This window comes from Gnatocerus cornutus, chromosome 2, assembly GCF_029298725.1.
Source record: "Gnatocerus cornutus isolate USDA-ARS CGAHR chromosome 2, icGnaCorn1.1, whole genome shotgun sequence".
Classification (NCBI taxonomy): Eukaryota; Metazoa; Arthropoda; class Insecta; order Coleoptera; family Tenebrionidae; genus Gnatocerus; species Gnatocerus cornutus.
In genome coordinates this window covers 16488129-16514857 of record NC_142234.1, presented here as the reverse complement: position 1 = coordinate 16514857, position 26729 = coordinate 16488129, and the positions used below count along the sequence as shown (strand labels likewise).

The following is a 26729-nucleotide window of genomic DNA, read 5'->3' as shown; positions in this document are numbered from 1 at the left end:
TGGTAGTGGGGAAGCTGCGGTCCGTGAACTCGTCATTTTGCTGGTGGTTCCAACCAGAAATGGAGCTCCAGGTCACCTATCGCAGCGAGCTGGAGCTCCTCACCTGCACGTATCCCACCTCCGAGCTAAAATATCGAGTGTTCCAAATTTACGGCCAAAAATATGTAAAGCTTCTGGACAGCACCTGGAATCCCGAGCCAGTAACCGAAGTCTTCGCCAGCAACATTCCACGCAGCATTGCAACCGAAAAACTCTTCGAATTTTTTGCAAGATGTGGAGAAATCTACCAAATCCGATTACTAATGGATTTTAGTGGCTATAATCGCGGCAAGTGTTTCGTCCAATATAGAAAAATTCGAGCGAGTCGTGAAGCGATTTGTTGTCTTCACGATGAAGAGATCGATTCAGGTCACAGAGTTGTGGTGAAATTGTCTCTGAATAATAACCAGTTGATCCTTAAGTCAATTCCGGAGTGGATTTCCGAAGAGTTCATTAAAGACGTATTGATGCGATTTATTGGCGAAGGTTTGATCAGAATTGTAGTGAGGAAGTCGAGGATGCCTTTCAAGAATCATTGCGTCTGCACGTACAGAGATCATCAATTTGCGATCATGGCGCACAAGAAGTCGTGGCCGGTTATCAACATTGCAGGAATGATAGTCGATGTGCATTGGGCAACGCCGAATCTTTTACGTTTTGTAAGTATTTGTAGTTTGAACTGAACTTAAAATAAAAAACAGCTTGACGAGGCGCTTTGTCTCCACCGCCAAAGAAACTAGTGTTGTTGTCACTTTGAGTAAGTGCTGTAGTTTGCAGCCCTTTGTTTTCCGGAACTAAAATATTATTCTACAAATAGCATGTGTAGTCCGACAAAATTATTATCTCTCTTTTATTGAACTTGAGTCTGTAGAGACACCATAATCAATTTTCTGCACGCCTTAATCTAAGCTAGTCATAAAAACGTTCATTTCTGAGAAAAGCTCCAAATCAGGTGTTCCATCGAATTCCAACGTAAAAACAGCAATAATAGATCTCGCCGCCTTTCACAAAGCCGCCTCCTTTATTTCAAGACAAACCTGCAGACAGCTCTCCATATTAAACCCGTTATTTGATAGCTCTTCGCTGTAATAAGAACAAAGTGGAAGAGGAAAACAAACATTATGAATGACGATATTTGCCAATGGAAATTGGAGTAAAATGAAATATTAACTTTTTAATAAAGCTGTATAATTAATTAACTTTCTTAAGCTAAAAAGATGGAACGCCCTCATCATTAATTCAAAGAGTTAGTCAAAAAGACAATAAAACTCACAAAAGCAAAAACAGAAATTTTATCTTCTGGTTGCACAAGGTTAAATTCGTTGTTAGAGATTTTTTGATCTTTCATGTTCAGCTTAAGACTCTTTGTGTTAAAGTTAATTAAAACGTAACAAACGGGAGATCTTCAAACGAAACCGCGTCTTTGTCAGAGTCCATCCTGGTTTGTCCACACAAAACAAGTTTAACTACATTTCATCACTACCTGTATTCCAAGAAAATATCTTTCATGTATGTAATTTCACGTGCAAAAATGTTTAATCAAAGCGGAATTTTAGTGTTAATTTTGTGTTGCTGCGCAATAGTTAAAATTAATCTAAAGCGTTGTAAAAGATCCAATTACATCAAAGACAAAAAGAATTTTCGCATACTGCAATTATTTCATTTTATTCTTGTAGTACAAACTGTCATTTCATCCAGTATAAAATTTTACAAAAAAATTAATTAACAATTTAGTACAGTCGCTGTTTTTATCCAGATCAAAGCTTCTCTGGTAGAGACAGGTAATCAAATCATAAGAATTTTTTTCACTCAAAATCCTAAAATCTTAGTAATGAAGATGTCAATTATCTGGTGGATTTTGCAAAAACTTTCTTTGGATTTTGCGAAACGCCCCTATAAGAGCGTGACAATTTCCCTTCTAGCACCCTTTAAATAACTTTCACTTTTCTGCAGAGCACAAATTTATACTTCACCAACTTTCCTCCGGACATGACGAAAAACGAGCTCTTCGAAACTCTGGGAAGCGTAATAGACCTGAGGTCCCTTGTTCAATTCCGTTTAATCAACTCCTGTGGATACATTATGTTTTTCAATAATACGGCCCTGGCAGAAGCGGCGGAAGCTCTGAGAGGTAAGTTAATGTCCCAGTCCGCAACATCTCTTAATTGTCGGAATATCTCAGATCTCACGATTAACGGATTTTCGCTGAAATTTAGTCGTCTTCCATTCCGAAGCAATGATGGTGATGAATATTATCAGCGAAGCATCCCGATATATTCGTCTTTCCCCCCGGTAGGTTATTAAATTTTTTCAATATAAGAAAGATTACTTTTTCAAACTGGCTCATATTTTCGCACCTTCTTGTTATTAGAGATTTTATTGAATTTTTTTTATGTTTTTCAGTTTAGCGACCGCTACGTTCTGCCGGGTCAAATGTGTCCGTGCTCTGTGAATGTTCCGTTTCTGATGGTATGCGTTTATTAATTTTGTGTAGCATTTATATTTGGGTCGTCTGTTGTAGCCTCAAACTGCTGCTGGGCCATCCTTTCCATTTTGTAATGGTAATAATGGATGTTATGCCATGGTAAGTTGGAACGTAAAAGCCGGAGAACCAAATGGCCCAATCGTCTACTATTCTGTGGAAGCAGCGACATTATTACAAGTATTTTTATAATTGCCTCAACTGTTTAGAACATGATAAGGAATAATTTTTTTCATCGTTTGAGTCGTAATTTTTTTCGCGAAAAATCGACTATCGAATTCTGGGCTTTTGATCACTTTTTTAACGTAAAATGGACTGAGGAAAAATTGTTTCTGCGTACACTGATGTATAATAACTTAAGTTTACTCCAAAAAATAAGCGAGATATCGATATCAGAAGTTTGGCATAGTTAGTCATGAATTTTAGCAAAAATTTGCAAATTTCGACTTTTGAAAAATCTGAGAATTATTTCTTATGTAAAAAATTACGAGAAGAACGATGACGCAAACTGCATCTTAATATCTGTAATAGTTTCCGAGATATTGAGCACGAATTGTTTCGAACCTTCAAAAATTTGACCTTCTGGCGACAACCCAAAAATTCAAACAGCTATAACTCTGTTATTTGTTGACGAAAATTAAAAATTCTTGAAGCTTTGGATTCAGCGTGACATTCTGCGTAAAACGAGACCCAAATTTGTTGAGTTTGCCTAATAAATAAACGAGGCATTGGCCAAAAACTGTTTTGAAGAGGTCATTTTGGGGTGATTTTAAATCACTGATTTCAAGGTGAAAACGACGTTTGATACGTGTATGTTTACATCAGTCGAAAGAGGAGGTCGAGATCTATCTATTGGCCAAATTGGAGATCCATCGGACAAATAGTTTACGAGTTATGGGCAAAAATAAAAAAAATGAAAAATTTTCATCGTTTGAGTCGCATTTTTTTTTCGCGAAAAATCGACTATTGAATTTTGGGCTTTTGATCACTTTTTCTAACGTAAAATGAGCCGAGAAAAAGAATGGCGCAAACCGCATCTCAATATCTCAAATAGTTTCCGAGATATTTAACTTTAAAAATTGGGAAAAATGAAGAAAAATGAAAATCAACTTTCCGAAATTTTAATCGATCATAATTCAGTTATTTGTTGTCGGATCTGAATTTAAATCTCAGATTTGGAATCTGCGGAAAATTCTGCGTACACTGATGTATAATAACTTAAGTTTACTCCAAAAATAAGCGATATATCGATATCAGAAGTTTGGCATAATTTATAATTGTCTTATAATATTTGCCTCAACTGTTTAGAACATGATGAGAATTAATTTTAATTTAACATGTTTTATTTGCAGAGAATTCAACAGTGAAGAGCTCAGGACACACCCGCATAATATTTTTTTTATTCAGTATAACTATTTTTGTGTTTTTCTTGTATTTTTTGCTAATAAGTCAAATTTCCATTAAAATTAAAAAGTAAACTTTGCATCTATTTTATTCCAGTCATGGTATTACCTTGTTGCTTTTTTTGCGTCTTTATATGTTGTCATCGCTCTTTGATCATCGATTATAGAAAACTCCGTAACTCGCAAAAGCGGCACGAAAAAACCTGAAATTGATAGCGTATTCACTGTCGCTAAACTCTAACATCCAAATCGACATTATCGACTTATCGTGAGTTTAATATTAAACAAACTAGACACGACAACGGAAACTTGTATTTATACTATACTAAATAGACTGTGTGAACACGCAAACTGATGCAAATCTAGAATAAAATTAAAACACAAGAATGATACATAACTTTACACCCACATGCGGAAAAGCTCGCCTTGAAATTACAGAGACGATTTTATTTTTAATTAAATAGACCCACGAGAAAGGAGCAAATTTGTTGTTTCATTTAAGTAATTAAAATTCGACTGAGCGCGTCTGTTTTTATTCAGCAATTTCATTGTAGTTATGCTCCACAAAGCTCTTTGTTGATCTTAAACTTTTACTTCCGATGACAAAATGGTTGATGCTAAACGTGAGCTGAGAACTGGGTCAATTGTTTGAAATTTTGCTTAAATTTGATGGCAGGTGGAAAATCAATCGATTTTCATATTCAAAATTGACGGAAGAAAATCTGGTGGACATACAATTTACGATATCTCCATGAGATAAGACCGAAAGTTATGTTCTGGTTTGCTTCTATATTGTTCTCTTGTGCGAGATAATAGAGGACATTCATTCTTACTGTAGTAGACAACGTGTCGACTACTTAACATTATATCCACATTCATACATCTTAGAGGTAGAGTAATGTGGAAAAGAGCTTCAGAAATATGACTGCATCTTTGGTATAATATATTAGAATCTCAAGTGGAACAAATTTCGGATATTTATCTCCATTTGCCGACACATGTGACCATGGGATTCTACTTTCTACAAAACTTGTAATGTAAACATGGTAAAGTTTAATCAATGTTACACGAACTGCAAATTCAGACAACACTGCTTCTGTCTCGTGAAAGAGAAATTAACAAAATAAATTGTCTCGTTGGGAAAAGTGTACGTTTGTAGTTATAACGATTGTTCATAAAACTTTATGGAAGTGAGCTGTAGTGTTTTATATTTATGTGGGTTTATTATTCGTGCCACATTGGAAGTATGAGAGAAAATCTTTTAGATAAACAAAAATGAGGTTCCCACTGTTATATCGTAATATTGTGAAAACAGAGAACGAGAATAAATATTCGTTAAATTCAAATTTTCGTCTCCAGGATATAATTTGTGTTATTCAATATTTTTACCGCAAAAATGATCATTTTGATGAATTGGTTTCATTTAGAATGACGTGCTTTAGAATCCGAACTCTGCAACTAAAAATTTACAAATCTACGGAACTCGGAATTTTTAAGAATCTAAGACTGAAAATTTGGGAATCAGAAATTACAGAAAATTCTAAGAACCTCAAAATCTAAAAAGTCTAAAGAATAAAAAAATTTGAAGCCTGAATACCGAGAGCTCCAACAGAAGAAATGTAAGAAGATAAAATCTGTCTAATCTCCTTTTTAAAACATGAGTTCTTAATGATTCAATCTCCATTTTAATTAGTCGTAAGTTTTACCAACTTTTCTAAAGTTGTGAGTTACGAGCCGACTTCGATAACAATTTGTGAGGATTTTTATATTACCATTTTATAAATGAAGATTGCTTGACTGACTTAATTTTGTATCCATTATACACATTGTACTTTTTTTTTAAATAAAAGGATTCTGCTCGGCTCTCTTTTTATCTAGTATTTTGTTCTCAACTCAGACAAAAGAAGATTTATTTTCTACTGTTGTTATAATCACTAATAATATTTCATGTATTTGTAATTAATTTTTATTCATATTACTTAAAGTATGGTAGGTGGTAGGTGGTAGGTTTATCTCTGATAACTAAGCTTAACCTTTGCTCCTGATACTACCCTAATATAGACGTCTGCCCTTTGATCCGGGTAGATATTCTTAATTTGTATTTCTAATAGAAATTATGTATTTGATCTTTGATCCGGATGCGACCCCCATTAGACATTTGGTCTTTAACCCATTTTTATCTGTTAGAACTCATATAAAACCACCACCACCCTGTTATAATTCAATTCCGTTTTTACCATCGTACGTTGCGGTTACCCTGTAAACGTATTTTTGTCGAATATACATTTTAATTAAGTACATTGAGTGTCTCTGTGAGTGCCCATCACTGATTTCCCTTTTTGACGACGACAAGTCCCAAGAAGGTCTCATAACAAAAAATTGGTGTCAGAAGTGGGATTGGGAACATTTAATTGGAAGATTAGAAGCATTCGATTGGGAGCATTGGAAGATTGAAACCATCGGGATCAACATTCCAAAGAAAACGCAGGATTCTTTCGCGGTAAGCAGAGATTTATTTTTCTTGCTGTTTTTTGTGCTACTTGTTATTGCTTGTTATAATCATGCCTGAAACTCCAACAACTCCAGCAACTCCAGTCCATAATTTCTCTGATATAAGGTCTTTAATACCTGATTCATTTTCGGGAGATCGACGAGATTTTTATGAGTTTCTTCAAAACTGTGAGAACGCTTATAAGTTGTGTGAAGGTACACAAAAAAGTTTAATGCTTGTTTATATTGTGTCAAAACTAAAGGGATCAGCTAGAGCTCAAATTCAGGAAAAAGAATTTACTAATTGGGATGACTTAAAAAATGTTTTAACCGAAGCTTTTTCTGATAATAGAGACTTAACTCAGTTGCTTGAAGATTTAAATAATATTAGACAAAACAGAACGGAATCAGTACATTCATTTCACACTAGGTTAGACCAGATTCGAACTCGTGTTTTAAATGCAATTTCTCTTAAACATAGAGGTGATATAAATTTACAAGGTAGATTAGATTCAATTCGCGAGATGGCTTTACAACGATTCATTCTTCATTCATCAGACGAAATCTCTACAGCTCTTCGTCGTAGTAAACCATCTACATTAGCATCTGCACTTTCGGAAGCTTTATTAGAAGAAAAACATTTGCAAGTTCGAAAAATTAACAATTTTAACTCTGTAAAAATTTGTAACTTCTGCAAAAAACCTGGTCATTTACTTAAAGATTGTCGAACGAGAAAAAAGGGCAACGATAATAACGTGAATTTCAATAATCAAAACGCATCCAGCGCGAGCAATCAAAATTCAAATCAAAATAAAACATGTAATTATTGCAAAAAATCTGGACATTTGATTCACGAATGTCGAAAACGCGAATATAACAATAACAAAAAACGACAAAATCAAACTACAACTTCCCAAGCCGATGTACATTTAAACTCCGTACAGTCCCAGGTAACTGCCGTACCTGTGGACTTACTCTAAATCTTAAATCGGCAAGAAGTCAAAACGAAAATCTAAATGTTTGTAAATGCATTATTAATAATAATAATAATCATCATGAGTCTAAAAATAATCGAGTCGAGAACCCCAATAATCATAAACTAAAAATAGAAAACGTCTTTTTATCTCATAATGATAGTGCCTGTTATTTATCGGTTAATCACCAGAATTTGGATTTCAAATTTCTTGTAGACACAGGGGCAAGTGTAAGTCTAATTAAAGTGGATAAATTACGAAAACTAAAAGGTGTTTTTTATAATCCTCAAGATAAAGTTTCGCTGAACGGTTTGAGTGCAAACGGTTTAGTTGACACAGTCGGTAGCGTATCTTTAGATTTAAATTTCTTTAATCACAAGATAACGATTAAATTTTACATTGTTAAAGACAATACGAATATTCCATTCGACGGTTTAATTGGCAACGATTTTCTACTAACTCAACAAAAAGCCGAAATCAATTACGAAAAATCTGAATTAAAACTTAAAGATCTGCCATTTCCTTTAAAACTCAGTTTTAATTCAAATGTCAACAATAACTGCTATTATCTTCCACCTCGTTCTGAGACAATAGTTGAAGCTAACATTCTAAATAAAAATATTTCAGAAGGTCTAACTCCTGAAATCAAAATTCTTGACGATGTCTATCTTGCTAAGGCAATTCTGAAAGTTAATGAAAACGGAAAAGCATTAACCACAATTCTTAATTCTTCTAATAAAATAATCAAAATCGAGAAAATCGACTTAGTATTAGAGGAATTCGACAGTCATGCATGTTTCACGATAAACAAAGACTCTGTAAACAAAAGCCAAAATTTAAAAAATAGATCGGATCTATTACAAACCAATTTACGATTGGAACATTTAAATCCAGAAGAGAAATCTACACTCATGGATCTCTGTAAATCATATGACGATATCTTTTATCTTCCGGGTGATAATTTAACGCATACGGAAACGGTTCAACACGAAATAATAACAACAAATGTAAAACCGATTTCATCCAAAATCTATCGTTATCCAAAAGTTCACGAAATCGAAGTTGAAAATCAGATAAATCAAATGCTAAAAGACAATATAATCAGACCATCAAAGAGTCCATACAACAGCCCACTTTGGGTTGTGCCTAAAACTAGAACAGACACTTCAGGTAAACGTAAATGGCGCATTGTAACAGATTATCGTCAACTTAATAATTTCACAGTAGGCGATTCCTTTCCAATTCCAAATATAGACCATATTTTGGATCAGTTGGGACATAGTAAATATTTCACTACTCTAGACTTAGCAATGGGATTTAATCAAATATTAGTAAGACCTGAAGACGTCAATAAAACAGCTTTTTCAACACCTAATGGGCATTACGAATATCTTCGCATGCCTTTCGGACTAAAAAATGCACCTGCAACTTTTAGTAGATTAATGAAATCAGTATTAACTGGTCTTGAAGGAAGTCAATGCTTCACATATTTAGACGACATCATAATATATGCCTCTTCATTACAGGAACATAACGACAAATTGCAAAACGTTTTCGAACGGTTAAGAACAAACAATTTAAAATTACAACCCGACAAATGCGAATTTTTACATAAGGAAATCTCATATTTGGGTCATGTTATTACTGATAATGGCGTAAAACCAAATCCTGAAAAGATTCGTGCAATTGTCGACTATCCTACACCTGTCGATCAAAAATCGATTAAACAATTTCTCGGTTTAATGGGATATTATAGAAAATTTGTTAAAGACTTTTCGTCTATTGCAAAACCATTAACAACTTTGTTAAAAAAGGGTGTAAAATTTGTTTGGAATACAGAACAAGAAAACGCTTTCCAGCATTTCAAAAATGCCTTAATAAATGAACCAATTTTGCAATATCCTGATTACACGAAACCTTTTATTTTAACTACGGACGCTTCAAATTACGCGATAGGCGCTGTTTTATCACAAGGTGAGCTAGGTAAAGACTTACCAATCTCATTCGCGTCTCGTACACTCAATAAGGCTGAAACTAACTACAGTACAACAGAAAAAGAATTACTTGCGATTGTTTGGGCTACAAAACACTTTCGACCATACCTCTATGGCCAAAAATTTGTAATCATCACTGATCATCGACCATTAACTTGGTTATTCAATTGTAAAGATCCGTCTTCGCGACTCATACGTTGGCGCTTAAAATTAGAGGAATACGACTACGAAATTCATTACAAACCGGGTCGTATAAATTCAAATGCTGACGCTCTTTCAAGAAACCCCATAATGATGATAAACAACGAATCATATGATGATTTTATTCGTTTTCATTATCAAAATCAAGATTTAATCGAAATCAATCACATTCGCGAAAAACCATTTTCCAAATTTCCAAACGCTTTCTTCATTTCAAAAGACCTTAATCAAAATAACAAATATTTTAATTCAATCTCTGAACGTTATGATTTAAACTTAATTCCTCACGAAATCGACAGTTATGATACAATAACTTTGAAGAATGATCAGACGCAACAAACTACATTTTTAATGATATCACATCTTAACCACTTTGACGTACCATCCTATAAAGATGTCTTTTATAGTTTGCTCAATTTGAGAAAGAAAATTCGGGAAGCTAACTTAAGAAAAATTTTCATTGAAAATCCACGATTACTAAATAAGAAATTTAAAATAGATTTAATACACGAAATGATTCATTATATTTTCAATCAGACTGATGTTGAAGTTTCCATAACTGACCGTTGCAAATTAGAGCCAAAAGACGAAGAAGAAATTAACAACATTTTGAAAGAAAATCATTGTACTGCCATCGCAGGACATCGGGGATTTTTCAAAACGTATCAGATAATCAAAGAAATATACAAATGGAAAAACATGAAAAAGGACATACGAAAATTTATAAAAAGTTGTAAAGATTGTCAGTTAAACAAAACAAATCGTCACCCTCTTAAAGCACCGATGGAAATAACTTCCACCGCAACTCAACCATTTGAAAAATTATTTCTCGATATCGTAGGTCCATTACCTATCACCGAAAGTAATAATCGATTCATCCTAGCTCTTCAAGACGATTTAACAAAATTTTCATACGCATATCCAATTCCAAATCATGAAGCTCAGCAGATTGCTGAAAAATTATGCGAATTCATCATGATTTTCGGCATACCTAAATCGATTGTAACCGATAACTCCACTGATTTTACCTCTAATTTGATTAAAGAAGTTAATAAACTTTTCAAGATCCGTCACATTACTACTTCACCATATCATCCACAAAGCAATGGAGCTCTAGAACGTTCACATTCCACACTTAAAGATTACCTCAAACACTTTATTAACAAAACACAAACCGATTGGGATAAGTTTGTATCAAGTGCCATGTTTTCGTATAACACATCAATTCACACAACAACTAAATTTACTCCATTTGAGCTAGTTTTCGGAAATAAAGCTATTTTACCACAAACAGTAACTTCTTCACCAGAATTCAGATATAGTTATGATGACTACCATCAACAATTAAAACTCCGACTAAACAAAACATTCGAAATTGCCCGCGAAAATTCAGGAAAAAGCAAAGAAAAATCCAAAATTAGATATGACAGAAATTCGCACGACTATAATTTTAAGAAAGATGATTTGGTACTTATCCAAGATAGAGCAAATAAGCCAGGATATAGTAAAAAACTATCACCGACTTATAAAGGTCCCTATAAAATAGAAAAAATTAATCCAAACCAAACAGTCGTCGTAATTATTAAGAAACAACGGAAAATATATCACAAAAATCTATTGAAGCCATATGTTTCAAATTAAGAAAACCAAAACCCTTAGTCTTATGTTCAAATTTCTCATCTTTATTACAGCTCTGTTCAGTCTCTTAAATCAAATGAAAATAAGCTCAATGATAACATTAATAAATTCAACTCGTTTAGTAAATCAGTTTCGGAAAATATTAACAATATCGTATCAGCTCAAGCTGTTCTTAATCATCTAACTTTATTGGAAGAACTAATTGTCGAGCTAAATGAAGAATGCGACACAATAATATCTTCAATATTATTTGCAAAGCAAAATATTCTACATCCATTCATTGTCACTCCGACCGATTTTAAGAATGAACTAAGTAACATCAAACTTAAATCGAATACTCAACTTCCAATTCCTCTAGATCAAGAATTTAAAATTCACAATTATTTTGCATTAAGTAAAATTTCAGTAATTTATGATAATGATGTTCTAATTTATGTTATCAGAATTCCTTTAGTAGATAACATTAGATACTTTTTATATAAATTAATTCCTCTCCCTTCACCATCAAATCATTCGACTGTCTATTCCTATATCAATCCTAGTTTTTCCTTCCTAATGATGAGCATTACAAGGACGCACTACGGACAGTTGGAAGATCTCTCTGTTTGCTTGGAACTGCTGAATTCCGAATATCTTTGTCCAAGACCTGTCATACGTCTAACGTCACAACAACCAATCTGCGAAGTGAAACTTAGAGTTGAAGATGTCCAGTCCATACCTGAAGATTGTATGACAAGAACCATCAAAGCAAACATCGAAGTTTGGCATCAATTATCCAGTAATCAATGGTTATATGCTATGAGCCATGCAACACCAGCTACGATCTCATGCGACTCTGATTTCGAAAACGCCATCGAAATAACGTTCAAAGATGTTGGAATTTTGGAATTGGCACCTCACTGTCACTGCTACACGATGACTACAAACTTGGTTGCTTCATCCAATATTTCCCACAACTTCACGAACTACATTCCACATGTCGACATCAATTCCGACGATTGCTGTGTAGAAAATCAGAAGATTTTGGTAGCTTCGCAAATGGATCCTATTCACATCGACAGCAATAATTTGGACGAACTTCGGCATGCGAACCTCAAACTTCAAAAGTTCGATGACGCCCTGGAAACCGAGATGAACAACTCCTTTGGCAGTCATCAGTACTTCAACTTTTTCGGATTCTCGATCGCAGTGCTTTTCGTTCTCGTTGTCGTATTCTCTATCTGCTGCTGCATATCGAGATACTGCTGCGATTGCACCTGGATTCCTTGTGTCGGACGGTTTCTCCCAAAGAAATGTTCTGGAAAACTTCTGTCCAACTTTTGGGTACCTCGAAATAGACGTGACTCCATTGCACTGTCTGTCCACACTGGAGAACGTTTCGAAACAACTACAAGTCCAGCGGTTCCAATGGAAGAAAACAATGAACAAACTCCTGTTATTAGTAATCCTTATAATTTGCGATCAAGAAATAGTAGTTTATCTAAATTGTAAATTTTGTAGGTATATCAAAACTCTTAGGGAGGAAGAGTGTTATAATCACTAATAATATTTCATGTATTTGTAATTAATTTTTATTCATATTACTTAAAGTATGGTAGGTGGTAGGTGGTAGGTTTATCTCTGATAACTAAGCTTAACCTTTGCTCCTGATACTACCCTAATATAGACGTCTGCCCTTTGATCCGGGTAGATATTCTTAATTTGTATTTCTAATAGAAATTATGTATTTGATCTTTGATCCGGATGCGACCCCCATTAGACATTTGGTCTTTAACCCATTTTTATCTGTTAGAACTCATATAAAACCACCACCACCCTGTTATAATTCAATTCCGTTTTTACCATCGTACGTTGCGGTTACCCTGTAAACGTATTTTTGTCGAATATACATTTTAATTAAGTACATTGAGTGTCTCTGTGAGTGCCCATCACTGATTTCCCTTTTTGACGACGACAAGTCCCAAGAAGGTCCCATAACACTGTACCGACTAGATGAATGAAAAATGGAAATAGCAACGTCCATTAATACCAGGAATCCTGTTTATATTGATAAAATGACAACAGTGGCCATTTTCAAACAATAGCGCTGAAATTAGCATGGAACAAAAAATATTTCTCTGAAAGGCTGCATTTTTGTTCGTTTTAGTTTTACAAAAAGCACGCCACTCTCTGACAAGTTATGTTACTTCAAAACGTATCTGCATAATCCACCAACGCAAATCCTCGTGATTTAATCAGAAAAAAGAGTACTTTACTTTGAGAGGTTCGGGCTTTTAAGAAATAGGGAATTCCTGTATCGTATCGAAATCTTCCGAAAAGGATAAAGCCGATTGAGAACAAAATTAAGGTCATAAACAACACCTATTTTTAGGCTCAACCCGTCGTAGATTTTAATAATGTAGTTGTTTGGCTCCTGTTTGTGTTCTTGACCTATGATCTTTTGTTATTTTGTGTAAATGTCACGGCGCTAAATGGCTTTGAAAAAAACATCCAGAAACCCATTAGTTCCGCAATAAATCAAGTTTCAGATTTACACAATATTTTTGGTTGCGTACAGCGTGTGGCTCGTCTCAAATCAGCGGTATTCTTACCTGCAACAAGATGAGAGAAATTTAAGTTTAACTAACACAATTTTCTTTGCAGTAAACGATTCAATTTGTAACCGCAACCGTTCGCGATTCGGGACTGATTAATGCCGCAATTTTCACGAAACAAAAATAAAAGCTGCTGCCGTAATTGTCCGCAGTACGAGCATTAACCCCATAAATCACGTTCAACAGCACTTATTCTTTAGTAAAAAATCCGTAAGGAAACGCCTCAATCTATAAACCGCCCGTGTCTCCATGAAAAATGATGCTAAAAATGCCGCTCAGATACTAAAACTAGTACTTCTCATCCGGAAAATGGAACTAAGGAAATTGAAACGAAACATTAAGTTACATAGCAATGATTAATCATCATAGCTGTTGTAAATAGAAATCCGCGAAAGAGCTACTTCTTTGTAGGTCATCCTGACGTGGGAATGTGTTAAATCTCTATAAGCGGATGTGTCAGGACGCGTGATGTTTATACTTCCGTTCGTAAACTTTGCGGCGTAATGTAGCAACTAAAGTCGGTAAAGACGACTTTTCACGGCGATTTATAGTGGTGCAATAGTACGGAAAGCTCGGAGATTAAGACACCGAGACCTCTGATGTTGAAAAATAGATGAGGCATTAAAACCGACGGAAAGAATCGAGTGGCTACAAATGGCACAATAAAAAGTGGTGAACTGTAATTTTCCACAAACGTGGTTACTCTGTACGTTGCTTTCTAGTTTCATACAGACTCATTGTCAATGTCAATTTTATTAGTAAAAAAAAATCAATGCTAATCCTTTTATCTGTGTAGCTCATCCATTTCATTGCTGTCAGAAGCTTAAAAGCAGAATCTGCTTTTTGTATTAGAGAGCACGGTGCTTTTTTAATCCAGCCGAATTCCTGCTAATCCGGTCTGAATTTTTTTATAATTTACAAATTATCTGCTTTCGTGCTGAGGGAAATTGATGTGATAATTTGTAGCAGGCCAAAAGAGCGATGGGTCTTGTAAGAACATGAGTGGAAGCAACACTGTTACAGACAACTTTCATGAATATTTAAGAGAAAGAAGAGATGCGCTGGCAATTCGTTGGTCATAACTGAGTATTCAGATTAGAGCAATTTAAATGCAAATCTGCTTAATTTAAAGCAAGATTAAGAGCATCTGGATTAAAAATGGGAACTGATCAGTAGTAAATTGTATTACAGATTTTTTAATTAAATTATTTAAACAAAAACTATACCTAGTCATTTTTCCTGCAAAGAATTTATCAATTACAAAGAATCAATATTAAAAACCAGCCAGATTTGAAACAGATAAATTACATAATAATATCTGTAATAAATACATATTAATTTTGGTTAATAGATGGCTCTACAAGCAATTAACACGTTTTTTACTAATCACAAAATATCATCATAAAAAACAAAGTTAAAATAAAATATGTACCAACTAATCTGCACTGAAAATAGCAACATAACAATTCTTATTTATTATTCCGCAGGAATTCAGGACAAATCACAAAGCCGCATTTTTATATTTGGCGCGTACAAAAAATTTTCTGTAGAAAAAATGAGGTTGAGAGGAAAAATTTCAATTTAACTTGGTGACGTGTAATTTTCGCTACCACAATGCATATGGGAGTAGAGAAACTTTAAATTGAATGGCATCTAATGAACATTGTTTAGTGTGTACAATTCTACGAATATTACAGCTAACTTGCATGTTTAATTACTTGTCAGTTTCCAGTTTATTACTTTTGAAAAGATTCCAAATTTCCATAGTCTTGGCAACTTTTAAGAAAAATAAAACAAATATTTCACAATAAAGTTTCATAAATTACAGTAAACACACAATGTAATGGCAGAAAATACATCCGAGATTTTTTGGTAAACATTAAAATTGAATAATTTTCTGAATGAATTATACCGGAAATAATAAATTTATTAAACAATAAAAGTCCAAAGTACCGGAGTTGCGGTATTTAATAACAAAAAAATCCTCACTAAACCTGGCACAGTTAATTAGCGTGCTTGGATGGAGCAACGCCTCCAAATTATCCAACTTTAGCCATAAAATTAACGAAAATTTCTTTCGTACATAATTTCAGTAATTTTTCTGAAAAATGAGTTCGGACATTCGCCAAAGTTAATGAAGATAACATTCCTGTGGTGAATAAATCTAATTTCGGAAAAAATAACAAAATGTAATGAACTAATAAACCCTCAGATTGTTGCTTTTACAAGATGAAACCCGAAAAATATTTTTCTTGCTGCAACAAAAACTTCCGTTTTTTATAGTCGGCTATAGAGATTCCACGAATCGCTGGAGTTTGTCTTCATATACTCGTTTTTTGTAATAATAAACCGAAATTTGTAGCGTACCATAAATAACATCGGAACATTTGTCTGTGCTCGAAGCTTTACGAAAAAAAACTGCGAAATGCAATCGATTGAGAATTATGTTATCGATCTAATAATTTGCTCTCATTTTCACACAACAGAATGTAAAATTTATATTATTTATATTAATTTATTTTATTTAATTTATATAACAGCAACAAAATTTTGTGCACTTTATTACATTTGTTGCATTAGCGAAATAGCGAGCTCATCCTGGCAAAAAGTAATCCGTACTTGATGTTTTTTCTCTTAAAAAGTATCCACCGACTTATCAAAGAAACTCAGCGAAACATATTTTTTCAACAACATTTTGAAATCCACCAGCGAAACTCTTAAGAAATATGACAAAAGAAATTAATTTCCTAAAACAACTTTCGAGTAAGCTATTATCCCTGAAACTTCCATACCTCTCGTCGAGTCTCCAGCTGGACCTGCTGATATCACTCCAGGCACTCATGCTCCGATTCCTTCTCGGCAGGAACGACCTGCTCGGTCTCCGGTCCAGAATCTCCGGTAAGAAATTCACCCTAGCTTTGGAGGAGGTCTGTGGTGAAGGTTCTCCATTGGGAAGCATTTCGTAAGTCCAGTACCCTCCTCCCAGTCTGGAACTTCGACGACTCCCCGCCAGATTGTCGGTTTGAGGAGCCAGGATACTGGCTCCGTCCGACGGAGAAGAGCTCACAGACGAATCGATGGTGAAGATGTACGTTGTACGTTACGAAAAAACACACGTGGGACTATCACGAGCACTCACATAGTCACAAAGGAATTGCACCTGTCGCACATTTTATTCCTGTCGCGATTGGAAACGTATTCAATGTGGAAAACAAGAATACAGCAAGGGGCATTGTCAGTGAACGGAACGGGAAAAATAGATTAATAGTGTCGCTCTAAGTATTATTAATGGATAAAATTTCAATGCGGAGCAAAATTTAAATTTATCCGAAACCGTGTCTCGATACGATAGTGGGTCTTAAGTGTCAGTGTGTAAAGTAATAGGTGTACAGTTTTGTGGGTGTAATTGCTTTCCACATGAATAATTTATTAAAGTTTTTGATGTCAAATCAATGGAAATCGATAAAACCTCCAATTACCAACATACTATTTATAGAAGTACATTATTTAAGTCATCAGATATAATATAACAACCCTTTTAGACGACTTACACTTTCCTTTTATTTCCTATTTTCGTATTATAATCTGATTTTATGCATCCTTTCAGTTCATGCTAAACTAAAATCAATGCAGAAATATTTTATTACGGGGAAAATCGAGAAACGATAGGAGAGACTCTCAATCTCACTGACAGCAAATGTGGAAAAAATATGAGTTCTTTTGAATAAACTTGAAGTTTAGTTTTAGCGATAATTTGAAATATTTATACACTTTAAAGTGCAATGGAACAAACAGTTTTAATCCGGCGCATCCACCATTTTAATAGCACATCAATTTTACAATTCCGTTTCTATTAATACTGCAATTTTGGTGCAAATTAACTTTTTTCATTTTATTTAATGTCAAAGTTGGAAACAAACAGAATTTGATCAGTTGGTGATGAAACAACAGTGACGGAGAGTTATTTCTCTTTTGTACGGCAAACAAATTGGTAGACAAAAGTAACACAGTAGATAAGTTTTGTGCACATGCATACACACAAGGAATTACTGCAGCTGCAATAAAATGATGTTTTAATTAGTTCAGTTATAAATAACTGAAATACGAGCGCGCTATCAGTGGAAATGGAGAATAATTTAAATATTTTCCAACTTTACTTATTAGTGCACGTTTCATTGAAAGCAGAAGACTTGCTGACATCTGGAAATAACACCACAAGAACAAACAAGAAAAGACCAGAATTGATGACAACTGTCTTAACCATGCTTAGTAACCCTTGTCTCTGCTGTGGACTTTTTCAGCGACACGTACACGGGTCAAAAGTCGATTAAGAGTAAAATTTACTAGTCTCTTAAGCCTCCTGTTCCGCTGGCACATCCTTCAAGCTGTCCTTCCAGATTTAAACGGAAGTGAATTATTAATGACGCGGTACGGCGTGACTATGAGCCCTCGCAATTTGGATTAATTTATTATTCTCAAGTATTTGACGAACTGGAGTAATATAAGTTGGGAAAATAGTTTGGAATATTGGTCGATGTAGAACAAGCTTATTTGCTTGAAAGGGAGCAATCCTGCGTCAACAGGACAATAACGGACTTGAACATTCAAGCTGACGCTCTCATAATAGGGGTTGTGATAGGCATGATAAACCGCAAATTTCCGTTCACTTATTTATGGTGAAGTCTAAAAAGAAAAAATTGATCCCACTTGTAAGAAACTCATGAATAATGATTACTTAGAAAGCGCGGTTTATTTACTCTGTCTTCGCGAAAAACCCGTGGCTTACACGGTAATTATACCATGACAGTTATGGATCCATCACAAGAGAGCGAAAATCCTCATTGCTATGTAAATATAATCACGATGTAAGGTGGATTCCACTTACAAGGCGCAAGTGAAGTACGTTTTCTTAAACATTTTCTCTTCCTTTATGCATGCGTCTGGAGATGAAGAAAATTGCGAGTAGATTGATGAGCGCGCCAGCAAAAAATTTATAAATATAGAATGGAAAAATATGAGGACCCAAAACAACCAAGCGGAATGGAAATTGTAAATGCAACTGGTGGGTTAAAGTTCTTTTGCAATAAAAACTGACTGAAATTTAATAAAAACTTATTTCCCAAAACTGCATACGTTTCAAATTAAATTTATGCAAAGATACGCATTAATGGAGCATTACGAGATTATCCAATCTCCATTGTCCCCCAGAGAGATACAAACAGAGATTTGGGAATTAATAGATGGGGGGACATGGTCAAAAGTCTTAGAAACATATGTACGACTAGCTTTACAACTTTCGTCCTTGTCTGTTGCACGCATTCGCTGGATACAATCTATACCTATCTCTCTCGCCAGGATGGAGAGTTTTTGATTGGCTAATTTTAAAATTTGACAACAGATTGACAACAATTGTAATGTGTGACAGTTCAAAGCAAAATGAGTAATCCAACGTACTGTAACACAACAAGTTCTCTCAGCACCAGAAAACTACCGACGTCGCATACTACAGACGACAGAAAGTGAGTTCAAAGAGGAATTTTTGGCTCAAGACGCATTTGAACAAATTTGTGCGAGAATTGTCGAAACAGATTTTGTAATAAGCGTAGAATAGAAATGGTACAAATAAGGGCTAACTAGTGAAATAAAAATCAATGGAATATTACAACTGGCATATTTCTGAACTAAATCGTCGTGAATTATTATGCGATTAGCAGATGATTTATAATTGAAACGGAAGTCACCAAACATACGGAGAGGAAGAAAAACATGGATTTTGACGAAGAGAGAAAAGATCAAGATTCAAGTGAAAGAAATATCCTAGTTAATAAAAATCCAAGGTGTACCTAACTAAATTGGATGAATGGGGAAATGTTCAAAGTATTGAAGAAATGTACATGAAAGCAGTAAAAAAATTCATTTAAAAGGGACAAGTAGATTGTTTAGAACATCAAAAGAATATGAAGCTCAGAACTGGTTAACAAAATAATGGACAGCTCTGACAACAAGTAAGAACAGAAAGAAGAACACGCTAGGAAACCTGTGACATTGTAGCAAATAAGATTCTGTTTAAGATTTGGACAGAGGCAAAAAGGTTGACAATGAGTAGAAAGGAGTAAAAGAAGATCGTGGCAGACCGAGAGAAGACTGCGCTTTTTTCTTACACTCGGACGAGGAACAAAATCAAATTGATGTAAATAGTGGCAAATACATCTTAAAAGAGACTTTCTGCATTTTCTTCTTTAGAAGTCAGGGTCTAATGTAAAGTTTTCTATGTTCTTACAATTAATCTAGGATGTTTGAATTAGCTTCTCCATTTTGCCAGGTTTCTGGTGTCAGACTAGAAAAGTGTTAGTCACACGTTGGTAATTTTGATTTTGTCATTAGTGTTTGACCTTAAACCTATTGAAAACTATGTTATGCACACTGAGAATTGTATCAATATCGTTTAATTGTGGAGCTATAAATGGTCGGTTTTACCGCATTCATATTGTGAGAGTCTCCACTTGATGTTGAAGAGCTTCGGCCTATTAAGGAATGAAAGTTTCAACATTAAAAGACAGCAAAACAAAATCAAACTAGTGATGAAACAACCTTGTCACAAAATTTAGCAACATACAAGAGAAATAACGTCTAAAACTTTTAAATTCACAAAACCTTGCATTCAAAGTTCTTTACTGACATTAGCTATGACAATTTGGATTTACCATTTGAAATTCGAGTAACGATCTACGTCATGATCTCTGATTGGTTCCATCCTGACGAGAGAGACAATACTGCATAAGCGTATCAGCGATAGGAATCAGTGCAATAGGTAGGAGACGGAAATAAAAATTCTTGTTGCACATGTTTTGTGTAACGTATGTCCAAATTTCCATATGGTAACCGGATCTATTATTTTCCAAATCTCTGGATACAAATTAATTTCTATCTTACATCCTGTCTTCGTCGTTGTGTACAAACGTTTCCACAAATCTAATTCTACATAACAGTGTTGAAGTGTCTTGGTCTCTTTCCATCAGAAAATGAGTCTTCGTGGTAAGCCCGGAGATTATCTTCCTGGTCGAGTTATTAGGATTTTCCCAGTCGATTTCCTCGGAAAAATCCCCTCTCATTAACGGAAAAACTTATCGAACTTAACTTAACTTTCTAACAATGCAGCCCTGCCACCGCATAACCGCAATTCGGTTGTAATCACTTTCAAAACGATTAGTTGCTTGATTAAATTACTTGTCAACTCGTTCAATTAATATGATTTGAGCGAATTTAGTTGCGTCAAATAGGCGTGTTAATGTCGTTAATTAATTCATGAAAATGCCGAGAGTTTTCCTCAGTTATCTAGGTCAACTATAGAACTACTTCTATACACGCGAGCCTCTGCAATATTTATCGGAAAGATGCGACAATCCGTTTATAAAATAAAATAAAGATTTATTTTCCAGGGGTACAAACACCTATTTATTTTCCATGCAATTTCACGGGATAAATGGATGAAAACTTTTTAACTGTGTTATTTTTTGGAGCATGTGGTGGACAGCGAAATGTGCACAAGTTCGAAAATGTCAGATAAGAGTTGGAGGTTTTAAAGGAGGTACTGTGACAAACTGTAATTAAATTTTAACTTTGTTTGAAGTGAGGGACAGGCAGTTTAAGCTTTGTTATGGCTAGATTTTACAAACGAGCATCAAAGCCCACACAGCACACATCTTCCGTGGGATATCCCATTTCTGTCCTGAAGATCCCATTGTTGCTTTATCCGATTGGGATTATTTTAGATGCTATCTGGGAATCCCACATTGAGCTTACTGATATGTTCCTAGGAGATAAGTATGGGATATCTCTGGGACGTATCGGTGGGATGATACTAGGATCTTTTTTAAAATTACATATATTCAAACTGAACAATTGTTCATCGTTTTAGTATATGGGTTTGATTTGTTTAATTAAATTTGCGGTCCCTTTTTTCTGACTTCGAACGCGCCATGCCGTTATAGGTATCATGCGCAGTGAAAATGTTGCGTCATCCTGGCCACAACCAACTACGTTCGGCTTCGGCAGCGGTTTGTTGCAGTTTTTGCTATATAAAAGTGTAAAAAGTTCCGTCTAGTGCACAAAAGGTATGTAAGTATTTTTGTAAGGTAATTTTTATAACTGTGCATGTTTCAGTAAACAAGGTACATACTATACAAGAAATACCTTCAATAACTCACGTTTTGGCGGTTACTTAACCTCAGTTTTGATAAAATGCCGAAGAAAGCTTCCTCAAAAGATCTGCATTTTACCGAAATGTTCAGGAACATACTTCTTCAGTATTTTCTTCTGTTTCTGATTCTGATACTAATGCTGACACACAAAATGTAGAGAACGTTTCTGAAAATCAATCTTCAATTTCTGTTGATTTTTCAGGTTTTGAGACAGAATCTGCATTATTTGGTTATAACTTTTTAGATTTTTGTGATTCAGATTCTGTTACGGATTCTTCTGAATGTTTTGATGAATTTATAGGATCAAAATTTTCAAATTTGCCTACACATTTAAATTCCAAAACTACTGATGATTTTTTGGATGCACTAAGAGAATGGGCTTTATCAGAAAAAATATGTCATAACGCTTTAGGCCGTTTACTGAAAATTTTAAAACCTTTAGTTCCCAATTTGCCCCAAGACCCCAGAACCTTGTTAAAAACACCACGCTATACTCTTCTGAAACCTGTTGATCCAGGCCAGTACTATCATTTTGGTTTGAGAGAAAGTCTAGAGTTTTTATTAGAAAATTTTACTTTGTCCACCGATATAATAGAGATTTGCGTCAACATAGACGGTTTACCTTTGTCTAAAAGCTCCAATTCGCAAGTATATCCAATTTTAATATCACTTTATCCTCCAAATAATTGTGTTTCTATGGTGGGAATTTATCATGGTTATGAAAAGCCGAAAGACCCTAACAAGTTTTTGAATGATTTTGTAGATGAAGCTATACGTCTAGTTAATGAAGGTTTCAATTATAAAGAAAAAACATATGCTTTTAAAATAAAAGCTTTCATTTGTGATGCGCCCGCAAAGGCATATGTAAAATGCATTAAAGGACATACTGGGTACTATTCCTGCAGCAAATGCCTTCAAAAAGGCAAGAAGGTCAAAATAAAAGAAAACGAACGATTATTAGGAAAATATCGTCAGATTCTGAAGAAGATAACGAGGAGGTATTGACTCACGAAACGTTAGAGTGTTTTCCACCAATGCCTACTCCTCCAAGTTTTGATTGTAAGTTTTTATATTGATTGGTCATTGCACTATGCACATATTATTTTACTACCAATTTCTTTTGTTAATCTTGCAGCACTTTCTCAGTTGGATGAAGATGATCATAGATCAGAAATCCAACAGTCTTCAACATCAATTCGTGAGTTACAAATGATTTGTGAGTGCGGTTTTTAGAATTTTTGTTACAGAAAATACTAGTAGTACTAGTAGGAGTAGTACTCCAAAACCTCTACAGATTAATAGTAGAACAAAAACACCCGATGGTATGTACATACATGCAAGCAAAGATTGTACCTTGTGAGTTTTTAATCTTTTTTTCTAGACTTTTTTGAAACGACTACAGCAACAGTTATCGCTTATGAATTTTAAGTTAAACAATCTGCAGAGTGATGTTACATCAATAATCGACTACGTACGAAAATCGAATGATTATGGCTCAACAGAAGTATTTCAGTTCGAAACTTTACCACTGAAATCTCTAGAAGACCTTCATGTATTCGAAACGTTTTTAAAAAACAAAATCGAATTTAAAAAATATGTAAGTTTTTAGTAAATTATTTTTTTAATTGAGGACCAAAATTTATCCTAAAATTTTATTGTCGTAGGTTACATTTATTACCAAAATTGGTGGGACTAGTGTTTATGAATGTGTGAAGAGATGCCTTTCACGAATAATGACAAACGAATTGGGGAAAGAATTTTGTTGGACTGGGAAAAGGGAAAAACGGGCGTTTGCAGGACTTCAATTACAAATAGGATTGACAGGTGAGTTTTTTGATGTTTTTATCATTTAGCTTTACCTCCAGTAAAATAATAATTTAATATTCTTTCCAAATTTCTTTTTGTTCCAGCTGGAATTCAAGCCAACAATGGGTTGAAAAACTCATCAGAAAAAGATATTGAAAATGCGGTGAAAAGCTGGTTACGCCATGCTAAATCACGAATCCCTGCGAACAATTAAAAATATTTATATTTAGCAAGTTACTTTGAACTATTATTTTGTCTATTATTTTCAGAATGTTTATTTTTTTCGTTATTTTTAGAATGTTTACTTTGTTTTTAGTTTTTAGAATGTTTTTTAATTATTTATATGTAGCTTTCTTTTAATACATTTTTTAAATCAAAGAAATTTTATTACATCCTTTACAAATCCCCATTCGGTACCAACCGGATGAAAATAAACTTTCTTGGGATTTTCCAGGGATGAACAATTTTGTCCTTTTACAACGTCCCAGGGACATCCCATGGAATATTTGGTATTGCCCTGGGATATCCAGTCGATCCCAAGTCAATCTCCCTGGGAAGTTCATGGGCTGTGTTAGTGCTGTTTGGGAGTATTATGTCATTTCTACTCATTCTAGTATTAGCGATTCACATTCGGTAGAAGTAACTAATAGATATTTTTGTGTCGCTACGTTGAATTTCTGAAATAACTAGGAATTAAACATTGGCATCATTGTCTATCAAATAAATTTGTCATTCAAATTTGACAATACAACGAGATGGAATCAAATATTACAAGACAAGCAGTTTCAAAAAGATAAAAACAGAATCGGAAGGAACAAAGTCAGAAATTTAGGGTTAAAATCAATTTCGCAAAGCACACCAAACAACTAGAAAAACTCTGTTTCACACTGCGAAAAATTAATTAGGCAAGACTGGACAGCACTCATGGGATACGCAGCTGTAGACAATATTCCAACAGTCATTGTAACACTAACAAAGTCAGATTCAGAAGATCAAATCGATGAACTAGTTTTGAATCTGATTCGGAACTCTGATTCTTCTTTTTCGTTTGGAAAATAAATATTTACCTTTAATGACAAACCAAAAACTGTCATTTGGATGACATCTGTTTTACAAGATATTACACTAGAAAAATTATAACCTTAGTTACAAAGCCCAACAATAAAAGTTACTAAATTTAGTTACTTCTACCGAACGTGAATCTTTAATAGCTTTATGTTGTAAGAAGCAAATTGTCTCGTTTCTTAATTTCGATAATTTTGATTAAATTTAACCGGACAATAGAAGCAGTAAATAATACCTTACCTCAGTAGTTAAGATGAACTTTAATCTCAGATTTCTACTTATAATTTTAGAAGAAAATTAGATTAAAGCTGAAGCCTATAAAAACTTGTCATTAAAACACAATGAAGACTACGTAAAACCGGCAGGTTATTATCCAGTTCGCAAAGCTCTAAATACAATAAAATTATAATTATAAAACTCATTACTGGGGTTAATGAGATTCAAAATTTATTGTCAGTTTAAATCAATCGAACTATTCACGCCACTAAAATAGTCATTAAAATTTCTGATTGAAACACAACGCGTTTAAAAATCTATTTGGATTAGGATTACAGCCCATATGAAAAACTGTCTGCTTCTGAGCTCAGTAATGGGATAAAAAATCTTTGAAGTTGTATCGAAAAGGTAACGTCATCTTCAAAGAAATGACATTTTCCTGTTTACCAAAATAACATAATTTATCCTTCGAGAGATTTTAAATCTGCTTACAGAAAAATTGAATGAGCTTGAAAGGTCACGTTCAATTCTTGACTTGAGTTTAACACAAGTTTTTTGTTTGACACTTTTAACCAAAGCCAAAAAGACGATTAATCAGTTGAAAAAGAATTAGTTTCAGTCATGAAGTTTTCAACAAAACCGAAGTTTTATAAGAATGCACCTACATTTTTCTCATAACGTCTTACTGGGGCAACATGTGTCAGTTTTGATTGGAATTTTTTATGTATTTTCGAAGTTATCTCTGTAATTAAAAAAAATTAGAAAATCTACCACAAATTTTCGTCCATTTGTTTTCACAATGAAAGAGCGCATAACAATTAAATCAATACCGTAAAATGTCAAATTCCGCAGTGTGAACCAATTTCGAACCATTTTAATTGAACTAAATCAGCTTGATTGAGTTAAAAATACTTCCAACTCTAACAATCGAGTTGCCCACAGTTTTGAGTAAATTGGAGGCTTTACGGATTTTTTGCACGTTTACCTGTCTAACACTAATTTTAAAAATCACTCCACTTCTTAGTTTAAAAGTAAGACAACAAAGTTAATTAAAATTAACAGTCACTTAACTCGCCACAACGTCAAGTGGTGGTTTGTCGAAGTTTTGATTGAGTAGTTGATGACACGTTAAGAGCGATAAACGCGAAGAGGTTAGGTCTTGGAAACACACCGTGATGTTGACCAAGCAGAGGATGTTTCACGGGACTGCCAGAATGCGCCAAGGGGTAGCTACCGTTCCCTCAAATCGATCGGGGTAGCAACTGCGGCTCTGCTCGTAACACGATGCGGAGAGCGGCCTCCTCCCACAACAGCTGACTGTCAAAGAAGAAGCTTTTTCCCAAACAAAGCAACGGTGGAATGGCAAAAACAACACGAGCTAATTTTCATAAATAAGAAATGATGCTAAAATTGTTTCTAGAAAAAGGTAGCAGGTTACCATAAATTTAGCCATGGAAGATGGAACACAAAGTAGAATTTTACTCCTTTATAATTTTATCACAGCTTTGGGTTTATGACAGATAAAGTCTAATTTATTGCAGAGCTTTTCTATTATAAAATCAATGGCTGAGGCTTAGGTGAGCCTATCTCCGAAATAAGATTTGTACTTTTTATCGCGTAACTGAA

General features: G+C 34.4%; 2 protein-coding genes across 2 annotated transcripts; both read left to right on the top strand.

Annotated features, from left to right (window-relative positions):
• The first annotated feature begins 59 nt into the window (after positions 1 to 59).
• LOC148179554 (putative RNA-binding protein 46) lies at positions 60 to 3405 on the top strand. The gene is made up of 7 exons (XM_088031426.1): positions 60 to 698; positions 1993 to 2170; positions 2222 to 2331; positions 2443 to 2508; positions 2561 to 2701; positions 3016 to 3045; positions 3310 to 3405. Exons 1-7 carry the CDS (start codon positions 60 to 62, stop codon positions 3403 to 3405), a joined length of 1260 nt encoding a protein of 419 aa, XP_087887552.1.
• Positions 3406 to 23035: 19630 nt separating this feature from the next.
• Positions 23036 to 24198, top strand: LOC148179553 (uncharacterized). The gene is made up of 5 exons (XM_088029632.1): positions 23036 to 23214; positions 23264 to 23338; positions 23398 to 23613; positions 23681 to 23840; positions 23927 to 24198. The coding sequence occupies exons 1-5, from the start codon at positions 23107 to 23109 to the stop codon at positions 24034 to 24036; spliced, it is 669 nt and encodes a 222-aa protein (XP_087885758.1). The 5' UTR covers positions 23036 to 23106; the 3' UTR covers positions 24037 to 24198.
• The last annotated feature ends 2531 nt before the right edge of the window (positions 24199 to 26729 follow it).